This window comes from Lynx canadensis, chromosome E3, assembly GCF_007474595.2.
Source record: "Lynx canadensis isolate LIC74 chromosome E3, mLynCan4.pri.v2, whole genome shotgun sequence".
NCBI lineage: Eukaryota > Metazoa > Chordata > Mammalia > Carnivora > Felidae > Lynx > Lynx canadensis.
This window is the reverse complement of record NC_044318.1, coordinates 23552790-23580001: the sequence shown is the minus strand read 5'-3', so window position 1 is coordinate 23580001 and position 27212 is coordinate 23552790. Positions and strand designations below refer to the sequence as shown.

Here is a 27212-nt window from a genome sequence, read left to right as displayed (position 1 = left end):
ACATTCTGCAGGCCAGCTTTGGCCTCTCTTTAGGCTGTCTTGTCTGCCTGCCCGAGGCTCCTTGAGGGGAGCAGAAGCTGCAGGGACCAGTGTGGGTGCTCACCTCGAGTATCTCTACTTTGCGGAAGGAGAGTCCCTGGGGGAAGCTCAGGTTGAGCTGGACCCAGTAGGCATCTTCTCTCAAGTTACTCAGCATCAGCTCTACGGAGAGGCTGGCAGAGGGCGTCAGACGTAGGACTCTGGATCTGGGGGCAAGACCAGAGAAAAGTTACAGGGGCCAAGGTGAAGGAAGCAGGGTCACAGGCAGGGGCTTTCAGAACGCAGGGATCTGCTAGGCTAGAAAAAACGAATACACAAAAACCAGCTCTTGTGCACAGGCTTTAAGTGGTGTGACCTTGTCTAATCCTGCCAGGAGTGCACCAGGCACGTGAATTTCTCAGAGAGGGGGCTAAGCCCCAGAGGACAGATCTAGTGAGTACAGATGGGGGTCTTCTGACTCGGAGCCCCCTATCCTTTCTGGCACATGAGCTGCCTCAGGAAAACACCAGGTGGAACAGGAGGGTCCGGGGGGTTGGAAGCCTCACCTTGCAGGGGAGAAGGACAGCTTCAGGTTCGCCTCACACTCCTTGTCCTCCCCGCAGTTCTTCTCAAAAGGGATCTGAAAGGCCAAGAAGAAAGACTAGGACTCTCAGGCCCCAGACCCATTGGGGAGGGACCCTGGCCTCTCCGGCTGCCCCTTGTCCCTGCTTACCTCCTTGGTCTCTGCATGCGGTAAGGGTCTCAGGATGGGCTGAATGTCCTGGCCCTGCTGAGCATGGAGTGGTGGGAGGGCCGGGAGATAAGACAGGTTAGTTGAGGCAGCAGAACTCTTGGAGGAGGGCTGGAAGGAGGGCTCAGGGCTTGGGGCTCAGCTGGGTTGGCTTGGCTGGCCCCTCCTAGGAGCCAACGCCTGCCCAGGGGGACCTCATCCTTCTGACTCGGCCCAAGGCCACCCTGTGCAGCCCTCGGGCAGCAGCTCCTTGAGGAAAGCCGAGGCTCAGGGTGTCCGTTCTCCTGAACAGGAGATCTTGGCCTTGACACAGCAGCTCCAAAGCTCCTCCCAGCCCATCTCCTTCCCTGGGCTCGCCTGCCTATGACTAGCTCTTACTGTGCTTCTCCTCTGCGAACCCCATCTCCCTGCTGAAAATTTCCATCTCTTCTCAGATCAAGGCCAGTTTTCCCCAACATTTCCAGGGCTTCTGCTCTGGGCCAGGCCCTGTTATGGGTACCGGGTATACACCAGAGGACAAAACAGACACACTGCACTGCTGTGCCCCCAGTCTGGTGGGAGAAATGACGTGGCATCTTCAAGTGTTTGATGGGACAGATACAGGTATATTCAGAGCATGTAGAAGCGAATCCTACCCCCGACATGGGGATCGGGGAAGCTTCCTGAAGAAACAGATCTCAACTGAAATCTTAAAGGATGGGCAGGAGAGAGCCAGACAAAGAGAATGGAGAGGGGCAAGAATGGACGGCCCCACACAAAGGCACAAGGCAGGAGGTTGAGCCTGCGCACGTGACAAGAAGATGCTCAGACGAGCCGCTGTGCTGTGTGTCGGGGGCAGGAGATGGAAGCAGGGTCTAGGTTCCCCTGGGCCTTGCAAGCCACGATCGAAATTTGGGACTTTATCCTGAGGGTAATGGGGTCATAGAAGTGTTTATGAGTTATAAGCTGAATGCTCTAGAAAGACTCCAGCCTCCACTTGCAGGCCCCCCGCCACATAACCACCAGACTCCTGAGTCCCGGCAGCCTCTGCTGACTGCTCCCACCCACGCTCAACACAGATTCCTGCTACCCACTAGACTGCAGCCAGTCCCCAAATGGGCATTCTGGGTCTCTGTCTTGCTCAGTTGTCCTTCTACCAGAAGCTAAGCCCACCTCCGCATTTCCCTTGAACGTACCACTGTACCTTTCCTTATGCTGTTCCCTTTGCCTCTCCTCAATCCACCTACCCAAAAGGCTACTCATTCTGAAAGACCCAGAAACAATGACGCTCCCCCCAGGAAGCCTTTCTCTGGGCTCAGGTCTCTTTTTTACCCTGAGTTCCTACTCCACACAGCTTGGCTTAAAAAAAAAAATTGGGGCGCCTGGGTGGTGCAGTTGGTTAAGCGTCAGGCTCTTGATCTCGGCTCGGGTCATGATCTCATAGTTCATGAGTTCAAGCCCCGCATCAACTCTGGGCTGATGGTGTGAAATCTGCTCGGCATTCTGTCTCTCCTTCTCTCTGCTTGTGCTCGAGTTCTCTCGCTTGCTCTCTCAAAATATATAACTTAAAAAAAAATAGTGTCAACGGCACAGACTGCTGGCTGTCTCCATACATCCTTCCTCACTATCTGCCCTTAAAATAGAGCCTCCACTTTTTATCTGGTCATATGGCCACCTGGACAGGAGACTCTGTTTCTCCATCTCCCTTGCAGTTAGGTGTGGCCATATGACCAATTTCTGACCAATGAGATGTAAATGAAAGCATCATGTGGATTTCCAGGAACTAGTCTTTTTTTGTTTATTTATTTTTGAGAGAGAGAGAGAGAGAGAGAGAGAGAGCGAGCATGAGTGGGGGAGGAACAGAGAGAGAGAGGGAGACAAAGAATCTGAAATAGGCTCCAGGCTCCGAGCTGTCAGCACAGAGCCTGATGTGGGGCTCGAACCCACGAACCACGAGGTTATGACCTGAGTTGAAGTCAGACACTTAACCGACTGAGCCACCCAGGCGCCCCTCAGGAACTAGACTTAAAGGGAAGGGGTGTGCTCTTCTACCCTTTCTAGTGAGCCGTGCTCCCAACACCCACAAGCTCAGGCATCTTTACTGCCTGTGCTCACACTACGCCATCTTGCTGAATGCCCACCCCCCTTCTCTAGCTGGGGACGTTAAGGATCCCGTCTTGTGGGAAGACTTTCCTTATCCCCCAAACATGTGGCGTGAGATTGTACCGCCACCCTGTATCTAACTTTACCGCAGCCTTATCACAGCATGTTGTAACTGTCTGTTGACTCGTCTGGCCTCCAGAGCAGACTGTGAACCCCTTCCGGGGAGGGACCATGTTTTGTCTACTCCGGTGGAGCTAGTGCCCCAAATAGGGCTTAGCACAGGCAGGTGCTCAAGCAACTTCCCTTAAGTGCATGCTGAGCGTCTGGTGGGCGGGGGCTTTAATTTTGGTGAGCACGTCACCGTCCTCATCAGATCTCAGGAGAGTGAGCGCGCGTGGGGGAGCGCTCGGTGCATGCTGCCAAAAGCCACGAGAAAGAGTGCACTTAGCAGCCACCGCGCTCCAGCTCTGAAGAGGCCTCATAAGGTCGGGACTTCTTTTACAGATGGGGACACAGTCCCAGAGAGGGATGGAACCTGCTCGTATGTGCTCATGCCAGGAAAAACCAATCCACATCCTCAGGCTGGGGGGGCCAGGCTCTTTCCACCAGACCCTGCTGCCTTCAGACAGAAGCTAAACCACTGAGTGTCAAGGATTTGAGGACATGAGATCCGGCTTTGGCCCCGGGTAGGGAGTATGCGGTCCGGCAGATGAGGGTAGATACTGTGTTTCTCTTCTTTGACACCATGACGACACCCCAATTTGGCTTTGAGGGAACTACCTGCTGTCAACTGGATATGCTCGGGTGGGAAGGCGGATCAGGGCGCCCTGTCTTCCCACGAGTAAGGCTAGGCAGGGTGCCGTGTCCCCCCTCGAGTGTACACTTTGAGCAGCGCTAGGGGCCTGGTGAGGTGTAAAGCTGACGCTTGGCAGGGACCTGGAGCAGATTCACCGAAGGGGCCGTGCCCTGAAGAGTCCATCCATTATCCCTTCCCCTCAAGAGCCCCTGGCGCCTCCACCCTGGCTCCCTTTCTTCCCAGTCTTGAATGGCCAAATACAAGCTCCCATACGTTCCCTTCTTGCTGAAGTGAGCTGTATTTGGTTTCTATTACTCAAAACCAAAGACTCCTCTATGATACAGTCTTGCTAAACTGAAATTCTCCTCTCCCCAGTTTCCTATCAATTCCCCTAGGTGATCTCTTCTTACCAGCCATTGGTCCCTTGGTGTCCCTTCTTCTTCCCGGAGAGAGAAATTTAGGGAGACATTGATGGGAGAGATGAGGTCTTGAATGCACACCTGAGGGTGATGAGAATACCACCTGTGTTGTGAGTTTAACCTTCCAGTTAAATGCTCACCTTGCCCATTCTTTACAAATGATGAGATTCCAGTATCTGGTGTTTATAAAGTCCGGGGTCACTTCTCAGCATGAGTGTCACCCTCAGCCCCAATTCCCATGGCAGACACCACTAACCAACCACCCCACTTTTCCCACTGAGTTCTGACCAAAGCCCCTGAATCTCTGCCAGGCCGCTCTAGGCAGCCATTATCGAAGTATGCACTAGAAAAGAATATTCTAGAATAACTAGAATATACTAGTTCCTCAAGAACAGAGCTGGGGATTGGCCTTTTATGTTATTACTGGTCCCTCACAGTGGCACTTTGTAGGCACTCAAATCATCTTCACCTGAATTCTTACCAACCCGAAGATGTAGGCATTATTATTCCCACATTAGAGATGAGGAGAATGAGTTCAAAAGAGATGACCCAAGTTTCCTAAGGACTAGCACTAGGAAGTGAGCCCAAGTCCGTCCAATTCCCAAGCCTAAGGTCTTCCCATCATAACATACTGCTTCTTCTCTGGAAGATTTGTGTTGAAAATTTCCAAATCTTTGGGTAGGTGGGGGGTGCAAGGAAGCAGAAGAGAACTGAGTGGAGCTATGAACGAGCTGAGAAAGTGAGCTCAGAATTGTTGACACTGGGCGATGGGTATTTGGGGGTTCATTAAGCTATTTTTTTCCTGCTTTTATAGATTTGAAACTTCCCACAACAAAAAATTGAAAACAAATTTCAAAATCTTATACACCAATCCCACACTCAGTCTCTTATGAAATATTTAAAAGACTGGAAGAATTTACCACCATCCCTACTTCACACAGGACTGTTAGAAGCAAACAGAATTTGGGTATTATGGCAGTTGTTCAAATGATATTTAAAAAAACCTTTTTCTGTGATGGATGTTAGCAATAAATGACCATGTACCTGGGAAATAAGGATGCACATATGACTGAATATTCTGCAGCTATTAAAATAATTATGAAAAGCCGGGTAGCAGCATTGATATATGATGGGTGGAAAAAGGGGAAAAAATGGGAAGTATTTTACAATGGTAATTATGTTGAAAACACCGATGTACATAGATTAAGGACTAGAGAAAATATGCAACGGTATTATTACCACTATTACACAGTAGAGGAAATGATAGTATAGAGAGATCCAAGAGACCTGTGACCCCATGGGACGTGACCGAGCTGTGCCTTGCACCCAGTGTCTCCTGTCACTGCAGTCAGTTCTGCCGCCCCCTCACTTCCCACAGCAGCTCTATGGCTCCCTTACCGGGAAGTGGAACCAGAACTTGATGCAGGACTCGTCTTGGGTGACCTCTGTGTTCCTGCTGAGTTCACGTCTACCTCCTGGGAACAGCCCCCGGCTTCTGGTCCGATGGCCATCCAGCTGCAGAGTGTAAGTGAGGGTGGCAACCAGGTGCCCTGGGCAGGGTGAAAAGGCAGGAGTTGGATGGTGGCAGATCCTGGGGCCATAAGCCTGCATCTGGGGTGGGCAGCTGCTCTGGGGAGCAGGAGAATGGCACTGACCTTGAAATTGGGGGGTAATAGGCTTAACCTGGAAACAGACTGTGATGTTAACTCCTTCTTTCTTCTTGTTACTGGCTGAATAGGAGCATTCCACTTCATGCACTGGGATCTCAGCCGGGGAGAAGGACATCAGAGTGAGGACATCTACTACAGGCCGGGAGCTGCAGGGCAGAAAACCACCAGCTCTCTCACTCTCGGCCTCAACTGCAGTCCCCAGTCAGACCTGGGACTCCAACCACCAGAGTCCAGAGGACTCTCCTTCCTGAAAGCAGACCTCAACGTCCCTGTCTCCTTGAAATGGTAATAATAATTATAATTCACTAGGGCTTCCCGGTTTCTTCTAGCAACCTTCTGATCCGCTTTCCATACGGAAGGATGAGCTTTCAGAAAGAGAAAACATAGGCAGCTACTTCCACGCTTATAACCCTTCACTGATGCTACATGATATTCAGAATAAAATCCAAACTTGTTACTATCCATGCCACACTGGCTGCCTCTCCACTCTTATTTCCTCCCACCCTCTCCCTTGGTTGACGTTCCCGCCAAGTCAAACGTTTGCCTGCCTTATGGCCTCAGCACATCCTGAGCTTTCTACCTAGAAAGCTCTCATCCCAGATTTCTGCAAGCCTGGCTCCTTCTCATCTTTCAAGTCCCAGCTCAAATATCACCTCCTCAGAGAAGGCTTTCTTGGCCACCCAATCTAGAATAAGTCTCCCCTAGTCTTCTGTCTCACAGAACGCTGTTCACTTCCCCCATGGCACTTACCACAATTTGCAATCACCTACTTGTGTGTTTAATCTTGTATTATATATTTCCCCACCTACACAGTCTGTACCCAATGGCTGGTTCAGTATTAAGACACAGCAGGTGCTAGGGTGCCTAGGCGGCTCAGTCGGTTGAGTGTCCGACCTCAGCTCAGCTCATGATCTAGTGGCTAGTGGGTTAGGGCCCCACATCGGGCTCGTTGCTGTCAGCCTGTCAGCACAGAGCTCACTTTGGATCTCTGTCCCCCTCTCTCTGCCCCTCTCCCGCTTGCGCTCTCCCGGCCCTCCACAGCAGGTGCTCAGTAAATGTCTATTCACTATATGATGTTACATGATGCCTCCAGTAACTCTAAGATATGGTCAAGACAGGAAATGTCTTCACCAGTTCAAAGATGAGGAAACTGAGGTCCTGAGAAGTTAAGTGACTGGGGTGCGATCATCCAAGAAGTAAATGGCAGAGCTTCAGCCTGAATCCAGGTGACCGGGTTCTAAAGCCATCACAGGATCTTTAATGTCAGACAGGCCTGGGTTCAAATCCCAGTCTGTCACTGAATTGTAGCTGTTTAAACTGGGGTAAGACAGGGGCGCCTGGGTGGCTCGGTGGGCTAAGCGTCTGACTTCGGCTCAGGTCGTGATCTCACGGTTTGTGAGTTTGAGCCCCACGTCGGGCTCTGTGCCGACAGCTCGGAGCTTGGGTCCTGCTTCAGATTCTCTGTCTCCCTCTCTCTCTGCCCCTCCTAGCTTGTGCTCTGTGTGTCTCTCTCTCAAAAATAAATAAACATAAAAATAAATAAATAAATAAACTGGAGTAAGACATGAAGCCTGTATAGGAAGGGTACCTATGTGACAGGGTTGGGGGAAGACCAAAAGAGTCCTGCTACATAGTAACTGCTCCAAGGATGATTAGCAGTCCCGTCTTACCTGAGTATGATCACCTGCCCTTCCGCTCCCACAGCCACATCTGTCAGGCCATCTCCTCCAAGGTCTTTCACCCCATGAATGGAGCGTCCAAACCACCGAATTCCTGAGAACAGCTGGGCCCCTTCTATCCGCTGAGACCAAGAGAAAAATTCATGCTAAGTTAGGGAGAGGACAGGCCGGAGTGGGAGGAAGAGTCGGGCTGGGGAGTGGGGTCTGGGCTTGGAGGCTTCTGGGTGCCTGGGAAGAGGTTTTGGTTGGCGGGCAGGGCGCCTCTCACCTGGCTTGGCTGGGGGCTCAGCCCACCATGCTGCCCGTTGAAGATGTACACAGCCCCCTGCCCCTCCAGAGGGGCCCCCACAGCCACGTCCGCCAGCTCATCCCCATTGATGTCGGTCAGGGCCGTGATCGCTGCTCCAAATCGCCCGAGAGGGTAGCCAGGATCCCCCTGCAGTTCTGAGACCACTTCGAACCCCAGCTGGGAAGGAGCAAAGTGACAGGTCACTCAGTCACTCTGCAAGCATTCGCAGGGTGGGGCACCGCGAACAGGAAGAACGCTGAAGAAAGGTCAGACGTGGTCCCTCAAAGAATCGGTATGGTGCTGGCAGACTCACCCGGGCTCAGGGCCCAGCTCCACCCCTTGCTGTCTGTGTGACCTTGGGGCTTTGGAAAGTGACCCAGCAGGGCTCCCGTTTATGAAAGAAAGCTCAGAGCTACTCAAAAGGTGACTTGGAGGACCAAATGAGGTCTCGTATAAATAGAAGGTTTGACACTTGCACACAGCCCACCCACCCAAGGAGCAGCGATTATCTGTCGGTTGTTCTTTTTTTTTTTTTTTTTTTTTTAATTTTTTTTTTCAACGTTTATTTATTTTTGGGACAGAGCGAGACAGAGCATGAACGGGGGAGGGGCAGAGAGAGAGGGAGACACAGAATCGGAAACAGGCTCCAGGCTCTGAGCCATCAGCCCAGAGCCCGACGCGGGGCTCGAACTCACGACCGCGAGATCGTGACCTGGCTGAAGTCGGACGCTTAACCGACTGCGCCACCCAGGCGCCCCCTGTCGGTTGTTCTAAAGATCTGATTCACCAGGATCAGACAGAGAAAGCCTTTCAGAATAGCTGGGACCTGGATCGGCCAGGGGATCTGTTTCTCCCACCCCTTCAGGTCAGGGTCCTGGTCCCCACCTGTTTTCTCTGGTAGACAAACACCCTGCCTCCCCTCTGCTCCCCATAGAACAGGGGGGCTCCAATCAGCAGCAACTCTGTCTCCCCGTCTTGGTCCATGTCAACGCCACACAGCTCGCCGCCGAAATAAGAGCCAATCTGCAGGGAGAGGAAGACGTTTGAGGAAGCACCTGCGAGCTGGACACCTGCCTCCCCTCAGCTGGACCATGTCCGTCTTACTCCAATCCCTCAAATGAAGGTTGAGGTCCTGGACTCCCCCCACCTAGCACCTGTATGAATTAGGACAAGGTGGGTTCTCCGAGGTTCAGTTTCTTCAACTGGGAAGTAGAGGTGACAAAGCTTACCTCAGAGGGCTTTGTGAAGACCGAACCTAACAGTGCTTGGCACAGGGCCTGCTAGCAGACGGCAGGGAGCATGACCAGTGCCCCATGTGTCCCTGATCCCCTAGGGCCACGCTCACCTGGATCCCATCTATTTTCTGGACCTGGCTCCAGTGTCCTCTGCCCTTCAGCTCCTGGAACAGCAGCACCCGCCCCACATGCTGGTATCGGGGGGCTCCAACCGCCAGCAGCGATGTGAGCGTTTTGTCGGAGGGCAGCCAGGTCACAGTGTAACCTGTGGGGTGGGGGGAGAGAATGAGAGAATGGGAGGGGGCTGGTGCTTGGAATTAGGAACACAATGGCTGCTGCAAAAAGGTAAAACCCAGGGGCAAACAGGGCAGAGACTGGAAAACTGGGTTAGTAGCAAAGCTACATTGAAACAGCCAGAGAACCTTCTCCTGAGAAGAGCAGCCACATGCTTCTCGTGGCACAAATCCCGCCATCCTGGTCGAAGGTTGCATTTGTCAAACTGGACAACAAGCAAGGAAAGAGCAGCCATGCAGAACAGGGTAACCATGGCGCATCTTCCCGAGACTCAGCTGACCTGAAGGTTGGTAAGGGAGACTACACGTTTGACTTGTTGTTGTTGTTTTTACTTTATTGTTTTGAGAGAGAGAGAGATCGGGAGCAGAGGAGGGGCAGAGGGAGAGAGAGAGAAAGAGAGAATCCCAACCAGCGCAGAGCCCGACAGGGCTCCATCTCATGAACTGTGAGATCATGACCTGCGCCGAGATCAAGAGTCAGAAACTTAACCAACTGAGCCACCCAGGCGCCCCTACACTTCTTAAAAATCAAAAAATACAATGAGATATATTAGCAAGAAGAGTGCAAAATCTGCGCGGACATTAAAAATAGAGCAGGAGACCTGAAAAAAATTTGTTTGAAGTTATCACTCCAGGCTATCTTCCTACTTCATTGCTAGTGTGTGCGGCAAGGTTTTCTCGTTGCTGGAACGTCTGAGGAAATGCTGCAGGAAACCGGACCAGGGATTGGGCTCGAGCCAGGATCCACCTAGTAGGAATGCTCTGATTCAAGAGATGACTGACTCAATTTCATCTTCTCTGCTTAGAGTAGTTGCAAGTGAGTGAGAAAACAGAGACAACCGAGATGATATGGCACAGACAGGAAGGGCAAAGAGGCTGAACCACTTTCCCATTCATTCGTGAACATTCCTGAAGCACAGGGGTTAGGAACTTGTCCTTTGAAATCAGAGACGAGGTTATTATTCCTTGTGCTGATACTTCCTAGCTGTGTGATCTTGAATCGATTTTGCCTCGCCACTGAGGCTCAGTTTTCTCGTCTCCCATCCAAGTACTAACCAGGCCCGACCCTGCTTAGCTTCCGAGATCAGACGAGATCGGGCGCGTTCAGGGTGGTATAGCCGTAGACTCAGTTTTCTCATCTAAATAATGGGATAATAGGAACCTCATAAGGTGGTTTTGAGGATTAAAGAAGACCACGGATATAAAATGCTTAGTGCTATGCTAGTGATATCTAAACTAAGATCTGAAGGATAGTGGCATCACAGGCACCCAAGATTATATTTATTTTTTATTTTTATTTTTTTAGCAGGAGTTGAAAGTTTTCTTTTTTTCTTTTTGAAGTATAGTTGGCACAAAGTTATATATACGCAATCATATACCTATATATACATATAAAATACACATACATATATACATATATATATGTATATATACATCTATAATCACATCCCTCTGTCCCTCCCTCCCTCTCTCCATATATATATATGTATATATGCAGTGTGTGTGTGTGTGTGTATATGTGTGTGTGTCTAATGTGACAGGTGCTTAACTAGAGATTAAACTTCGGGTTATTTCTTCTTCAGTGAGTGAAACCGCCAGCTAGCTTGCAGTATACTGGGGGACACAAAAGCACCGTGAAGGCACTAGGGTAGAAGCTATATGGTAAGTGTGGTGGTTACCAGCACAGACTTTGGGGCTACACTACCTGGGTTCCACCTACTAGTTTTGTGACCCTGGGCAAGTTATTTAAACTCTCCTGGGCTCAGCACCTTCATCTATAAAATAAAGGTAATAAAAATACTCGCAGGGTTGTTATAAGAATAAAATGAGATAAACTAAGATAAAATATGTCAATACATCCCATGCACTTAGAACAGTGCCTGGCAGGGGCATCCGTGTGATGCCTGATGCCCCTGATGCAGATGGCTCAGTTGGTTGAGTGTCCAACTTAAAAAAAATTTTTTTTTTTACGGTTTATTTATTTTTGAGAGAGAGAGACCAACAGAGTGTGAGCAGGGGAGGGACTGAAAGAGAGGGAGACATAGAATCCAAAGCAGGCTCCAGGCTCTGAGCTGTTAGCACAGGGTCTGACGTGGGGCTCGAACTCATGAACGATGAGATCATGACCTGAGCAGAAGTTGGATGCTTAACCGAGTGAGCCACCCAGGTGACCCAAGCGCCCAACTCTTGATTTTGGCTCAGATCACGATTCCAGGGTCGGGGGATCGAGCCCTGCATCAGGTGCCGCACTGAGCATGGAACCTGCTTAAGATTCTCTTTCTCTCCCTCTGCCCCTCTCCCCGACTCACATGCTCACTCGCTCTCTCTCTCTAAAATAAAAAAAGGAAAAAACAAGAAAACAGTGCCTGACACATAATACTCAGTAAAGAATATCGAAAGAAAAAAGAAAAAATTGTGGAGAGCAGTCTCCCTCAGAAGGGTATATGAAAGGGGCACCTGGGTGACTCAGTCGGTTAAGCGTCTGACTCCAGCTCAGGCCATGATATCATGGTTTGTGGGTTCGAGCCGCGCATCGGACTCTGTGCTGACAACTCAGAGCCTGGAGCCTGCTTCGGATTCTGTGTCTCCCCCTCTCTCTGCCCCTCCAATGCTCATGCTCTGTCTGTCTCTATCTCTCAATAAGAAGTAAATGTTAAAAAAAAAAAAATGTACCTGGGATTTAATTTATGGGTAAGATGCAAAGATGACACAGAGAGGTTCGCTGCCTTTGAAAGAAGTTTATTATGCACAGCTCTCCATAGCAGGAGGCATGGGCACGACAGGCCAGGCAGGGCCACGTGGCAGAAGCACCAGGGTCAGTGAGGAAGCAGAAGGAGAGAGGAGAAAATGGCCCAGAGCCCTTATTGTACTTTTGGTAGGAAGGAATGTGGGTAGCATAGGCCAGCTTGAGCAAGCTTAGGATGGGATGGTTTGAACAATGTTGGCTGGCTCTGGTCTATAGAGCTGGTCCTTGGCTGACTAGAGATTTAGGTCAGGGAGAATATGGGCTTGGTGTGTGAAAGTTATGGTAAAGGAGGTGGTTGGGAATACCGGCTCAGGGCTGGCTGGTTGGCATGTGGAAGGCCTGCTCACAGGTCACTTGTTTACTCTCTGTGGGAACTAGCTAGCCCTGGCAGGGGCAGTCTCTCCAGGATTCATAAGGCCTCAAGATGTCCAAGCATCAGGGTCACCTGGGTAGCTCAGTCAGTTAAGCATCTGACTTTGGCTCAGGTCATGATCTCACGGTTTCCGAGCTCGAGCCCTGTGTCTGGCTCTGTGCTGACAGCTCAGAGCCTGGAGCCTGCTTTGGATTCTGTGTCTCTCTCTCCCCCTCCCCCTTTTGCACATTCTCACTCTCTTGCAAAAATAAATAAACATTAAAAAAATTTTTAAAAACCCGCTGTCTAACCATCATAAAATACACAAAATAAAAACATGATTACTACACAGCAGAGGAGCTACTAGGGGAAAAATTAAGAATGTTACGGCTATATTTAAACTCTGAGTTTGTTCATGCTGGTTGATTAATTGCTTTCATTATTATTTTGAAAGTTGGTCTCAGTGACTCTGGCCCCTAAGATCAAAAGAACCCAGCAGAAAAGAAAAGTACTTACCTAAATATCCTGCTCTTGCTTCTGGTGTCAGCGGTTCATTCCCAACAAATCTATCATCCTGCAGTTTGGCATCCATGTCTAGAAAGCCCCCAGCCCAATCCTTGGCTCCGACTGCCCCCACGACACCATGACCCTGCCCAGGGAAGGAGACGAGCGGGCTCAGCCACATTCCCATAACGTCCGCCAGCCCCCTGCTTCAGGCCCACCACTCACCTGGCTGAGGTCAGCGCTGATCCCACTGGAGGACAGCTCCATGTTGAAGGATGTCAGGTCCTGTTTGCTCGTGCCTGGGGGACAAGGTAAAGAGCATGGGTGGACCCCCAGGGAGCAGCAGGGACAGTGATACTGGAGAAAAGACTGAGAAAGAAGCATGGGACCGACCTTCGGACACAGAAGGAAGAGCCCACATCACAGTCAGACTGGGCAGTGACTTAGGCACAAGTGCACGAGCCCCAGACTCGGCACGGCCAAGGTGGAGCCCTGGAGTTCTGTTCCCGCTCAGGCTTCCCCGCTGCAAGGGCTGGAGCCCCCACCCCTCCTGGCGAACCAGACTGATTCTCCCCTTCCTGTTCTTCCTCCAACACATCACCAAGTCAAGATGGTTCTACCTTCAATGCGTCTGCCCCCTTCTCTGAAGGGTCACTATTGCCGCCACAAGGGTCCAAGCCACTCTGCTCCCTCGCCTGGCTACTGCAGCAGCTTACTTACTTGGTCTCTGACTTCTTTCTTCTTGTCATGTCTATTTTCCACAGAGCAAGCTGGAGTAATCTTTCTTTTTTTAAATTTTTTTAATTTTTAACGTTTATTTATTTAGTTATTTTGAGAGAGAGAGAGAGAGAGAGAGAGAGGGAGAGAACAAGCGGGGGAGGGCCAGGGAGAGAGGGAGAGAGAATCCCAAGAGGGCTCTGCACTGACAGCAAGGAGCCCGATGTGGGGCTTGAACTCACGAACTGTGAGATCATGACCCGAGTGGAAACCAAGAGTTAGACGCTTAACCCACCGAGCCACCCAGGTGCCCCTGAGTAATCTTTTTAAAAAATGTATATCAGACCACACATTTCTCTTTCTTAAAAAGCTCTTCATTACTTGCCATTGCTCTTTGTTGTTTATTTAAAAAACATATTTTTAAATGTTTATTTATTTTTGAGAGGGGGGAGGGGCAGAGAGACAGAAGGAGAAAGAATTTCAAGCAGGCTCTGCACTCTCAGCACGGAGCCCAACTCAGGGCTCAAACCCACAAACCATGAGATCATGACCTGAGCTGAAATCAAGAGTTGGATGCTTAACGGACTGAGCCACCCAGGCACCCCTGCCATCACTCTTTAGATTAAAACCCAAGCTACTGATGAGGAAATGGAAGGCCCTTGCCTCTCTCTCCAACCTTCTCTCATTTACTCACCACACTGCTATCACCGTGACCTTTTTCTGTTCCTCCAGCTTGCCTGCCCATCCCCCACCTCTGGGCCCCTGAGCTGATGATAAGGCTCTTTGCCCACATTCCTCACATGGCTGTTTGATTCTCATCTTTCGTGTCTCGGCTCAAATGTCATCTCAGAGTGAATTTCACCTCCATTAAAGAAAACAAAAAGGCATCTAGAAAGGCCTTCCTTGAAAAGCCTATCTATAGTGGCTTCCCCCACTCCCCCATAAACCTTTCTATCCAACTTATTCATTTTCTTTATAGCACTTATCATAATCTCTAATTATCCTGTTTGTTTTTTTTTTTTTCTTTATCCAACCCGAATACGAGCTCCATGTTGACACTACCCCTGAGTGCCTTGTTCACGGCCCCGGTACCTGGTTGGTGCAAGCATGAATTAATACAATGAAAATCATCCCATCAGCCTTGCAAGGCTCCTGAGAGCAATGAATTAAATGATACAGATAAACTGTCTATTACCTGTAAGCTTTCAAGAAACGCACTGATTACTGTGAAGATTTGTTCATTCACTCTTAATAAATGTTTAGAACAACTAAATATTTGGTGCCACGGACACAACGGTCAAAAGGCAGACACAATGCTTGCCATGACAGACCTCACAGTGTGGCGTGGGAGGCAGACACGGAGCGGATGATTCAATACAACGGAAGTCTCGGGGGCCAGAATAGGGAACACACAGCCGTTACCACGACACCCAACCTAGACTCGAGTTCAGTGAGAGCTTGTCAGAGGCAGGGACATCTGAAATACGATCTGGAGACTTTCTGGCAGTGCTGACCTGCCCAAGAGAACATGCCTCTCGCGAAGGACCTCCTGCCCCCGTCCCCGGAAGAGGAGGAGAGGAAGCCCAAGAAGAAGCGCCTGGTGCAGAGCCCCAACTCCTACTTCACGGGCGTGAAGTGCCCAGGATGCTACAAAATCACGACCATGTTCAGCCACGTGCAGACCGTGGTGCTGTCTGGGGGCTGCTCCACCGTCCTGTGCCAGCCGACAGAAGGACAAGCAAGGCTCACGGAAGGATGCTCCTTCAGATGGAAGCAGCACTAAAAGCCCCGAGTCAACGTGAGTGGGGAACCATCCCAACAAACAGATTTAGGATTAAAAAAAATAATAAAATAAGATAGAATAGAATAGAATAGAATAGAATAAAATAAAATAAAATAAAATAAAATAAAATAAAATAAAATATGATCTGGAGCATGAGGAAAGGCAGGCCAGGATAGGGGATCAGAGCTCGATTTGTACACAGCCTACGAGGTACCAAGCACTTTGCTAAGCAGTGGTTAGGGCCTGAACTGTGTTCTGTAAAAAAAGATATTTTCACGTTCTAACCCCTAGTACTTCAGAATGTGGCCTTGTCTGGAAATAGGGTCTTTGCAGTGTAATTAAACTAAAATGAAGTCATCGGGGTAGGCCTTGATCCAATATGACTGGTGTCCTTATAAAAAAGGGAAATTTGGACACAGAGAGACAGACACACACAGAGAGAAGATGGCCAGGTGGCAGGAGGGATGCAGCTACAAGCCAAGGGATGCTAGGGACTGTGGGCGAACACTGTAAGTTAGGAGAGGCAAGGAAGCACTCTCTCCTAGAACCATCAGAAAGAGCACGCCCCTGCCGAACACTTCATTTCTGACTTCTGGCCTCCAGAACTGCAAGATGGTAAATTTCTGTTGCGTTAAGCCACTCAGTTTTTGGTGCTGTTACAGCAGCCCTAGGAAACTAAAACAACAGTTAAACCTTCCAGTGCTGTGACATTGGTATTATCCCCATTCAGCAGAGAAAGAGCCTCAGGGAGAGAAACTGACCTGGCTGAGGTCACACAGCACAGGCAGAATGGATTCTTTTTTTTTTTTTTTAAGTTTATTTATTTATTTTGAGAGAGAGAGAGAAAGAGTAGGGAGGGGCAGAGAGAGAGAGAGAGAGAGAGAGAGAGAGAGAGGAAGAGAGAGAATCCGAAGCAGGCTCCACACTGTTAGCCTGGAGCCTGATGAGGGGCTCAAACTCATGATCGTGACCTGAGTCAAAATCCAGAGTCAGACACTTAACTAACTGAGCCACCCAGGCCCCCCGACAGAGTGGATTCTTGAGTGGTCTACCCAATCCCGTTATATATACATAGCTTCGGGGAGCCTGGGTGGCTCAGTCGGTTGAGCGTCCGACTTCGGCTCAGGTCATGATCTCACGGTTCGTGGGTTCAAGCCTCGCGTCAGGCTCTGGGCTGACGCCTTACTCAGAGCCTGGAGGCTGCTTCAGATTCTGTGTCGCCTTCTCTCTCTGCCCCTCCCCTGCTCGTGCTCTGTCTCACTCTGTCTCTCAAAAATAAATAAATATTTTAAAAATCATATATACATTGCTTCTTCAACTGAACTGAACACCAAGCCTGTGTCCTAGCAAAGGGGCCTTCCCAGAAGGAATCATGTACCTTTCAGCAGACTAGGATTCCTAGGGAATTACCCTTCCAAGGCAAGTGTTCTATCCAGAGGCTACAGTCATAACCTTTTATTCTGGGCCAAGAGGGCCCATGGGCTCCCTGCGCTCAGCCGCTGTCCACTTGCCCGTCTTAAGTAATTTGAAGATAAGTAAAAATGAGGGAGCTGGCAGAGGAGGGGGCGGAATTATAGTCTTTCCAGAGCCCTCGGTTGACACCAGCAAAATAGGGGTCAATTCTGGCTCCACCCCAGACCAAGCTGAGCTTTCCAAAGAAGATGGAATTTCAAAGGGAAACAGAGGCTGGTCCTTAAAGCATCCTCTCCTAAATTTCCTCCTGAGGTCTTGTTCCAGGAGAGCTCTTGACACAGCGTTAGATACTCCATAAGCGTGCGTTATTATTACTGTGTCTCTAGTCTGATGTCCCAGAAGTGTTTCTGTAAACAACTTCCCAGACTCTCTCTCCCCGGGTCAGCCACTCACCCTCAATGGCATAGATCTTCTTTTGCAGCTCAGTGAACAGATCTTTAAGCTTCTCGAACGTGGCCAGAATCTTTACAAACTCCTTTGCAGGTTTTGAGGCAAACTTGTGGAGCGTTTCCTGACTTTCCTTGGTTTCAAAATGCTTTCCGATCTGTGAGGGAGTAAAGAGTGGAGAGCTGGCATTCCCAGAATCACAGACCAATTTTCTAATATTTTCACAAAGCTTTGGCCCCAAGGAGAAAGGGGAGTGGGGGTTCAGGAACAGGAGAAGAAAGAGGGGACAAGCCAGGGGCCAGGGCCCGTACCCCAATGATGTAGCGGATGATGTCTTTGGCTGAGTCAATGTTCTGATCTGAGTCAGTGGCTTCCCCGTCAGTGATGATGATAAGCACTTTGGTGGCATCTGGCCGGGCCCCCCGGTCTTGCCGGAACACCTTTTCCCTGTGTCCAGGAAGGCGGGCGATGTGAAAGACTCCTCCGGATCATGGTCTCCCTGACTCATCCAGCTCATTAAGTCACTGTCCTGCTGATTATGCAAAAGCCCTTCTCCCATCCCCCAGGCAGGTATTCCCAGCCTTCAAAGTTCTCTTCTGAACCGCCTACCTAACCCTACCTCGCCCTTGCTGCCACACCTCTCCTCCTGACCCTGCTCTTCCACAGAATTCTGGGCGGCCAAGGGGCTGTCCCCAGAGCCCATGGGCAGCAACAGGGAGGCTTTCTGAGGAGCTATCTGGGCTTCCTACGCTCCAGTTCAACCACATGCAACTACTCTTTCACCAGTTAGACATGCTGGGGATCCAGGTGAGATTTCAGTGCGGAAAACGGGCTCCACGGCTGGAGAAAACTGGGAAGTCACTTTTCCAGAGCAAGCTAATCTAGCACCCCCTATCCACCCTGCCTCCCCCACCATCGCCAGGCCACCTGTAGACCTCTGCTACAGCAAGTCTCCCAGGGGACTGAAGTGACTTGTTTCCATGTCAGTTTTCCCCAAACCGCGAGTTCCTCAAGGAAGGACCACGTCTGATTTGCTTCTGTATCCCTGGCTCCTGACAGAGTAGGCACTCAGTGCATGTGACATAAAAGGAGGACGGGAGTACTGAATGTCGGACAGGTCAAGGCTCCAAAGTCCCACCTGTCCACAGCCTCCTTCTGAAGCAAGATAGGGTGCCCACGGCTTCTGTTGGGACAGCAGCTCTATGTGTACCATCTGATCCTTCCCTCCCCACCCCACAGCCAACAGAGATGGACAATTAACCCAAGAGTAGCAGGTCTACAACCCCTGACTTATGACATGACCTGCTTTGGGAGCAGAAGCTCAAAGTCACACAGAGGGGCTGCGGCGGCAGGTGGAGGAGAGACGCAGAGAAGAGGGCAGGAAAGCCCCCTGGAAGCTTTAGAATGGAGGAGCTCTGACAGGCAGGGCTGAGACCCCTGTTCTATCTTGGATGCAAACTGTTTCCCCAAACTCTGTCCACACGGACATGGCCTCTCATAGCTGTTCATGGATTTCCACCCAGGTTCCAAATTTTTTAAAATGTTTATTTTTGAGAGAGAGAGAGCAAGCAAGCACACGTGTGAGTAAGTGAGCCAGGGAGGGGAAGACAGAGAGGGAGACACAGAATCCAAAGCAGGCTCCAGGCTCTAAGCTGTCAGCACAGAGCCCGATGTGGGGCTCAAACTCACAAACCATGAGATCATGACCTAAGCCGAGGTCAGACACTTAACCGACTGGGCCACTCAGGTGCCCTGATTTCCACCCTGGTTTAAACCACCATCACCTGTCATCTGGATTTTTCGGTAGCCTCCTACCTGGCCTCCCTACTCCCATCCTTGCCCCCTCCACAGGCTAATAGCAGCCAGAAGGATCCTTTTAAAAACATAAATCAGATGATCACCCCTCTGCTCAAAACCTCCAATGGACTTGTCTTCTCACTTTGAGGGAAAGCCAAAGTCCTCACTATGGCCTCCAAGTCCCTAAGTACTTGGATTCCCAGGTTCTCTCTGACCTCACCTCCTACTACTTCCACCCCTATTTACTTCTCTCCAGCCACACTGGTGTCCTGGTTGTTCTTGGAGCCTCCCAAGCACATTCTCATCTCATGGCCTTTGCTATTCCCTCTGCCTGGGAGTTTCCTCACCTTCAACGAGTCTTTGCTCACAGGTAACCTTCCCTCATCTTCCTACTGAATATTGCTTGCTTTTTCTCTTTTCTTTTTTAATCTTTATTTATTTTTGACAGAAAGAGAGAGAGAGAGAGACAGAGTGAGAGCAGGGGAGGGAACAGACAGAGAGGGAGACACAGAATCCAAAGCAGGCTCCAGGCTCCGAGCTGTTAGCACAGAGCCTGACGTGGGGCTCGAACCCACGAACCGCGAGATCATGACCTGAGCCAAAGTCAGACGCTTAACCGACTGAGCCATCCAGGCGCCCCTGCTTTATTTTTCTTTATAAAACTTACATCTTCTACTATATTATCAAATTGACTTCTTTATCCTATCTGTTGCATTTCTCTCCCCTAATACAATGTTGAACCTCGAGAGGGTAGAGATTTTTGTTTCAATTACTGCTCTATTCCCAGAACCTAGAACTCGGCATACATGGCCAAAACCAGCCCACAGCTTGTTTCTGTATGGTCCATGTGTAAAAAATGGCTTTTATCTATTTTTTAAAAGAATTACAAAACAAACAAAGAAGAATATGCAAGAGATACTAGATGTGGCCAGAAAGCCTAAAATATACTACCCAACTCTTTTCAGAAAAAATTAGCCAAGTCCTGGCCTTGAATACTGCCTGGCACACAGTCAGGTAGTCAAGAAATATTTATAAAATATATTCCTATGGCTGCTCCTTTTTGCTTCTACAGTTGACACCTTTTGGGGTAACTTTCCATCCTATCATGACCTCTTTCTCTAAGAAACTGCCCCCTTCCCACAGAGGTGGGACCCCAGAATCCACATCTGTGCTATGTGACTTTATGCCACAGAGCAGAACTGGATGGACCCGTGGACACCTAACCCAGGCTCGGCCAATCAGATTTTCTCTCCTGGAAGCTGGAATTCGGGTTGCTCATCCGAACTGAGGAACTGAGGCTGCTATTTTTTCCATGGACATGGCTTGCCACGGACCCACCAAAGCTGTCCATAGACAGGGAAGAATAAGCAGACAGGACAGGTCAAGTGAGCCCCAGAAGAAAAGAGGTGGAAACACATCTGTAGAGTCTTAAGGACCTGCATCACTTGCATGTGTAACTAATGCAAATTCAACTATACCTGCCCAGCAAAGGAATGAAAATGTGAAAAACAAGCATCATAGCACAGGAGGCCCATGCGGCTCTTTCAATGGATTTGAGTGTGTGCCCAGGGGAGCATGAGATGGAAGATATAATTCTCTTATTCCCCAAATTGCTTCCATGTTTCCACGTTTCCAGTTTTCATAGCCACTTTAATGTTGAAAGATGGGCATTTCTGGCTCAGTCGGTTAAGCGTCAGACTCTTGGTTTTGGCTCAGGTCGTGATCTCATGGTTTCGTGGGTTTGAGCCCCGTGTCGGGCTCTGTACTGGCAGTGTGGAGCATGTTTGGGATTCTATCTCTTCCTCTCTCTGCCCCTCCCCCATTCTTGCCGTCTCTTTCTCTCAAAATAAATAACTATAGGTCTTAAAATTTTTTTTTTAATGTTTCTTCATTTTTGAGAGAGAGACAGAACGTGAGAGTGGGTAGGGGGAGAGAGAGGGGGACACAAAATCCGAAGCAGGTTCCAGGCTCCGAGCTGTCAGCACAGAGCCGGATGCGGGGCATGAACTCACAATCCGCAAGATCATGACCTGAGCCAAAGTGGGACGTTTAACTGACTGAGCCACCCAGGTGCCCCAGGAAAGGTTTTTTTTTTTTTTTTTTTTTTAATGTTTATTATTTCTGAGAGAGAGAGAGAGACAGAGCATGAGCAGGGGAGGGGCAGAAAGAAAGGAAGACACAGAATGCGAAGCAGGCTCCAGGCTCTGAGTGTCAGCACAGAAGCCCGATACGGGACTCAAGCCCACGAACCATGAGCTCATGACCTGAGCCGAAGTCAGACGCTTAACTGGCTGAGCCACCCAGGCACCCCCAAGGCAAGTATTTTTTTAAATATACAATATGGGGGAGCGTGGCTGGCTCAGTTAGTAGAGCATGCAACTCTCAACTGAATTCTCAGGGTTGCTAGTTCAAGCCCCACGATGGGTATGGAGCCTACTTTAAAAAAAAATAAATGAAATGAATGAATGAATGAATGAATAAATAAATACATAAAATAAACAAACAAACGGACTCCTGGGAGTTGTAGTTTGGTCCGCTTGTGCTGGCACTGCTATTGGCTCGTGCTAGCCTCTGTCTGTCTGTGGGCAAGCGCCACTGTGGTGTTCAAGAACAGCCCGTGGAAGAATCATTTGAAGAGGTGGTGATGAAGGTCATACAACAGGCGTGGACGTGTTTGGATTTCCAACAGCGACCCTGCTGGATTGCCGTGGCAGATATGCCCCAAATGTAGCATTTTTCAGTGCACGTGAGGACAGAAGCCCAACACAAACATGTTCACTCCGAGGCCGCAGGATTCTGAAAGGGATTTCCAGAACCCTTTCAGAAGACAGAAGCTAGAACAAAAATCCCCAGAGTCAAAGACACTACAGGAAGATTCACCTGGAGTGAGGCAGAGGGTCTGTGAGTGTCAGGGCTGTGGAAAATCCTTCAGGCAAAAAGGCAGTCTAACCTTGCGTGAGAGAATCCACACTGGTCAAAAGCCCTTTGAGTGGACCCACTGTGGATAAAGCTTCAGGGGCAAAGGCAATCTTGTCACATTTCAGCAAAAACACACAGGAGAGAAGCCCTATCAGTGCAAGGAGTGTGGGACAAACGTTAGTCAACGAGGTAGTCTGGCCGTTCATGAAAAACTCCACACTGGACCGAAACCCTATGAGTGTGCTATTTGTCAGAGAAACTTCAGGAATCAAAGTAACCTTGCTGTTCAAAGAAGAGTTCACAGCAGTGAAAACCCCTATAGATGTGATCAGTGTAGAAAAGCCTTCAGTCAGAAAGGAAGCTGAATTGTTCACATCAGAGTCCACACGGGCCTGAAACCCTATGCTGCATACAATGCAGGAAGAGTTTCTACACCAGGAGGAATCGTATCTTGCAAGGCAAAACACACACAGGAGAGATACCCTATCTGTGTGGCCAGTGTGGGAAAAGCTGCACTCAGAGAGGGAGTCTGGCTGTGCACCAGCAAAGCCATCCACAAAGACTCACCCTTTGATCACTCTCGTCACAGGAAGTTCTCTTCATGAATTAAAAGTACAAAAACCTTCAGATCAAGCAACTTATCCAATTCTATGGGATGAACGGTGACTCCTTCAGAAAGACCATCATGGGGTAGGGCAAACTGATTTTTCTCCTTTCCCCCAAATGAGTATGAAAAGTAAATGTCTTGTTTATTGCCCTTAACAATAACAACAAAATAAATAAAATACATAATATGGCCCTTCAACACACTCCAGCTACATTCATCTAGGCCTCACTTTAAACACAGCCATCTGGCATCTCTTTCTGTCCATGCGTCCTGTCCCTGTGCTTTAATAAAACCACCTTTTTTTGCACCGAAAACAACAACAACAACAATAACAATAAAGCCATCTGGTCCAACTCTGGGGGAAAAAAACTTCTATAGTAGATTTAGGAAATCAGGATATGCTAGTTTCCAACGTGGACTTGAATATGTCGAATTTTAGAACAGTTCAAGGAATTCTTCAAGGACAATTTTGACTATCAGAGATTTTTGTTCACACACTGACTCCAGAAGCCGATCACCATCTATGATGGGACTCTACCATGGCTTCCATGTTCACAATCACTTTCCAAGTCTTAATTCTAGTCCCTCACGAGGTCTGGCCATACTCCCTGCCCCAAAGGTTTATGAGCTATCCCTGCATCCTCCCAAGAACTGCCCTGGGGGATTTAGTTAGTATAAAGTAGGTTTCTGTTACTTACAGTTAGAAGAAACTGTTCTAAAATAGCTCCACTTGAATTCTTCCAATAACCCGCCCCTTGCTGAGCCCACCTGTTGAGTTCCTACACCCTGAAACCCGAAGAAGCCAACGAAGAGTGGGCTCTCTCCTGCACAAGGGGACTCACGTGACATAGTTGATGGCATGAAAGGTATTGGTCAACAGCCGCATATGTTTTACTTTGCCCAGCAGAGCATCAGGGTTCTTCACCCTAACATAATCCAAGAAATCAAATTCTGTTTTGCATTCCGTGGAAAACTGAACCGCAGCAAACTAGAAAAAGAAGAAATGAAACGGCATTACATATCCCTTCCCACTTGTCTGTTCCAATCTATTTCTTTTAATTAATTAATTAATTCATTAATTTTAATTTACATCCAAGTTAGTTAGCATATAGTGCAACAATGATTTCAGGAGTAGATTCCTTAGTGCCGCTTACCCATTTAGCCCATCCCCCCCCCACAATCCCTCCAGCAACCCTCAGTTTGTTCTCCATATTTAAGAGTCTCTTAAGTTTTGTCCCCCTCCCTGTTTTTATATTATTTTTGCTTCCCTTCCCTTATGCTCATCTGTTTTGTATCTTAAATTCCTCATGTGAGTGAAGTCATATGATATTGGTCTTTGTCTAATTTTGCTTAGCATAATACCCTCTAGTTCCATCCACGTCGTTGAAAATGGCAAGATTTCATTCTTTTTGATTGCCAAGGAATACTCCAATCTATTTCTTATCCGAGACCTGGGGAACCCAACTCCACATCCCTGCCTCAAAGCATTCTTTTGAAAATGAGGTAATATATACACAAACACAGAAATAAAATTAAATAAGCCTCTGATCCCTTACGTTGTGCTGTCTGCTGAACTCCTATCCTCTGGGTCAGCCTGCCTCACCAGTGGGGATGGCTTCTAGTAACCATATTTGTGCTGAATGACCCTGCTAAACTGACTACAGCTGGTTGGGCCACAGAGAGAGAGCCACTTGACTGAGGCTAGGCCAGTCAGAATCTATTCTCCGGGAATTTGGAATTTGCAGAGGGAGGGGTTGGTTGAGAGGCAAAAAAAAAAACCCAAAACAACCCATCCTCCTGAAACCTTCACATGTGAACTTGGGAGCTTTCCACAGTCTCATGTGATCCAAAGAAGCTGAGGGAGCTAGTCTGCAAGAGAGAAGAGGGAAGCAAAAGCCAAAAAGAAACAGAAATGAGAACTAAGGAAAATCTTACAAGCTTTTTACTTCCTGGTTCTTGACTCTTCCAGAGGTCCAGTTACACCGTGGCTTTAGATTCTGGAGACACCTCATGCTAACTTTTTTTTTATGCCTTAAGCTAGCTCAAGTAGGCATGTATTGCCTACAAACAGAAAAGCTAATTAATATATTTACCTGGTAGGAAGAGTTGCTGAGTTTCCTCATCACATCCTTCATGAAGTCCAGAATTTTCTGAAATTCATCTTGCTGCAGGCTCATTGAACCATCAAACAGAAATACCAAGTCTACGTTGCCCTTTATACATTCTACAGAGGCCAGACACAAAGGGACTTAATGAAGTGTCTCCATGGGTTGGCCTGCCCATGCTGGTTCCCTCGTATGAGCAACCACTTGGGAGAGATTTTTACCCATTAGATCCCCAGCTCCTTACCCTGATAACCAGGATGACTTTGCAGCACAGGACCCTTCAGATTCTGGTCGAAAAGGTAACACAGGCCACTCAGATAAACATTCTGGTCACATGTCCGAGACAGTCCAGGGTCACAGGCCTAAAGGAAGCAAAGGTTAAAAGAAGAAGGGTTAGGGCTTCCTTTTCCTGTGTGTCTTTTGGGCATCATCAGTCAAGAACAAGAACCTTCAGAGTCATCATCCCCTATCCTCACTCCCCACATCCAACTGGTTATGCCTAGAGGACAGAGTCTAAACTCTCGAGTTTGGCATTCATGTTGTTTACAGTTGAGCACTACCCCACATTTCCAGGCCCTTCTTCTTCCATTCCCAATCACACATTCTGTGTTTAAGCCAAATCACTCACTATTCCCGGAATATACAGTGTTGTTTCTTTCATTTATGACTATCTCTCCTGCCAAGCTGCAATTTTTCTTGAAAGTCAGAGCTCATGTCATCTTTGTATCTCACTCCTCTGACCCCATCAGAACCCAGCACATCGGCTGGCATGTTAATAACAGCTAAGTAAACAAGCTCAAATTAAATACTAGGTAAATATTTCACTCAGCTAGCCTTCTATCTCTCACATACCTGTGTCAGAAGATGCTGCTGGGATGAACTGTAAAGACCAATGGGCTTACAATCAAATGGGAATTTGACTCCAATCCTGGCTCTACCTCTTTAAAACCATGTGACCTTGGGGCACCTGGGTGGCTCAGTTGGTTGAGCATCTGACTCTTGATTTCAGCTCAGGTCATGATCTCGTGGTTTGTGAGTTCGAGCCCCACGTCGGGCTCTGTGTTGACAGTGTGGAGTCTGCTTGGGATTCTCCCTCTCTCCCTGCCTCTCTCTCTCTCTCTCGATAAATAAACTTGATAAAAAATAAAATAAAATAAAACCATGTGACCTTGGCCAAGTCTCTTAACCTCTTTGGTTTTGCTTCCTCATGTGTAAAATGTGTATACTGATCCCTATCTACCCGAGTGTCTCAAGGGTTAAAAGAGATAAAGCAGTGATTCCCAAACGGCAGGCATTTGTGTACCATGGGACAATTTCTGCCATGTGGGTGTCTCAGGCATATTATTATTTATTTGATATTTTATTTACTTTAAATTTACTTTCTTAAAACTTTATTTTTTTTTAATTTTTTTAAACGTTTATTTATTTTTGAGACAGAGAGAGACAGAGCATGAACGGGGGAGGGGCAGAGAGAGAGGGAGACACAGAATCGGAAGCAGGCTCCAGGCTCTGAGCCATCAGCCCAGAGCCCGACGCGGGGCTCGAACTCACGGACCGCGAGATCGTGACCTGAGCTGAAGTCGGACGCCCAGCTGACTGAGCCACCAAGGCGCCCCACTTTCTTAAAACTTTAGCCTCATCCCAAGCAACTCAATCCAAGAAATCATGAATTTGATGTGTTGTATATTTTTCCTAAAAAACCATTAAATAAAAATGTAACTATAAAACATTAAACGCTTGCATACCACCAAAAATCATCTCTGTACATCAGTGGTCACAGATATTTCATATTTGGAAAAAACTGATATTGGGTCTCAAAAATAACTGGCTCATATTCAATTCTTTTTTTTTTTTTTTTTTTTTAACGTTTATTTATTTTTGGGACAGAGAGAGACAGAGCATGAACGGGGGAGGGGCAGAGAGAGAGGGAGACACACAGAATCGGAAGCAGGCTCCAGGCTCTAAGCCATCAGCCCAGAGCCTGACGCGGGGCTCGAACTCACGGACCGCGAGATCGTGACCTGAGCTGAAGTCGGACGCTTAACCGACTGCGCCACCCAGGCGCCCCTCATATTCAATTCTTAATAAACACTGATTGAATCAGAATCTCTCTGATGCTTTTAATCTTCTACAGGATCTTTATTCCATTTTCCTTTCTTCTTCTCAATCTCTCCTTAGCGTCAAGCTTCACTGGCTCTCATATCACACTATACAAAATTCTTACCAAAAGGCTTCCCTTTGTGGAGTCTGTCGCCAGGGTCATTCCCAAGTACTTGGAGGTATAGTTGGAACCTGTAGACACCAGGAGATTGGGCTGGAGGAATTTAGGCAACCCAGGTGTGGTGGGCCAGCCTCAATTTCCCTGGGACACCATTCCTCCCAGTTTTCTCACCAGTTACTCACCATGCAGGCTGACTGGGATGCAGTGGCCAGTGCCTGCCTGGCACTGATAGAGGTTTCCTGTGCTGTTCCCCTCACCTGGAGCTCCTACGACAACCCTGATGAGAAATCTCGCCTGTGAGATTGAGTTGTCCCGTTTTTTACGCACCCACTCCTACCCACTGAGGGTTCAGATCCACAAGAATCTCAA

The 27212-nt window shown here is 48.5% G+C and overlaps 2 protein-coding genes and 1 non-coding gene across 4 annotated transcripts in view; 1 reads left to right on the top strand and 2 right to left on the bottom strand.

The window, feature by feature from the left end:
• The window catches only part of ITGAL (integrin subunit alpha L), a 43264-nt gene that overhangs the window by 13962 nt on the left and 2090 nt on the right, over positions 1 to 27212 (bottom strand). Inside the window, exons 3-21 of one of the 2 annotated variants that reach the window (XM_030300644.1) lie at positions 27026 to 27120; positions 26847 to 26914; positions 24867 to 24984; positions 24611 to 24741; positions 23360 to 23505; positions 17506 to 17641; positions 17201 to 17351; positions 13060 to 13133; positions 12847 to 12979; positions 9050 to 9204; positions 8590 to 8727; positions 7684 to 7881; positions 7407 to 7537; positions 5722 to 5882; positions 5465 to 5616; positions 4058 to 4147; positions 752 to 808; positions 585 to 658; positions 104 to 245 (exon numbers count right to left, since the gene is read on the bottom strand). In XM_030300644.1, coding sequence (XP_030156504.1) covers positions 104 to 245; positions 585 to 658; positions 752 to 808; positions 4058 to 4147; positions 5465 to 5616; positions 5722 to 5882; positions 7407 to 7537; positions 7684 to 7881; positions 8590 to 8727; positions 9050 to 9204; positions 12847 to 12979; positions 13060 to 13133; positions 17201 to 17351; positions 17506 to 17641; positions 23360 to 23505; positions 24611 to 24741; positions 24867 to 24984; positions 26847 to 26914; positions 27026 to 27120 — 2350 coding nt within the window. The remainder of the gene's footprint in view (positions 1 to 103; positions 246 to 584; positions 659 to 751; positions 809 to 4057; positions 4148 to 5464; positions 5617 to 5721; positions 5883 to 7406; positions 7538 to 7683; positions 7882 to 8589; positions 8728 to 9049; positions 9205 to 12846; positions 12980 to 13059; positions 13134 to 17200; positions 17352 to 17505; positions 17642 to 23359; positions 23506 to 24610; positions 24742 to 24866; positions 24985 to 26846; positions 26915 to 27025; positions 27121 to 27212) is intronic. The other variant, XM_030300645.1, reaches the window with a different exon arrangement.
• On the top strand, positions 7969 to 15334 carry LOC115504028 (40S ribosomal protein S27-like). The gene is made up of 2 exons (XM_030300648.1): positions 7969 to 7980; positions 15059 to 15334. The coding sequence occupies exon 2, from the start codon at positions 15080 to 15082 to the stop codon at positions 15332 to 15334; it is 255 nt and encodes an 84-aa protein (XP_030156508.1). The 5' UTR covers positions 7969 to 7980; positions 15059 to 15079.
• On the bottom strand, positions 19542 to 19626 carry TRNAQ-UUG. The gene has a single exon. It is a non-coding gene; the product is annotated as a tRNA-Gln (tRNA).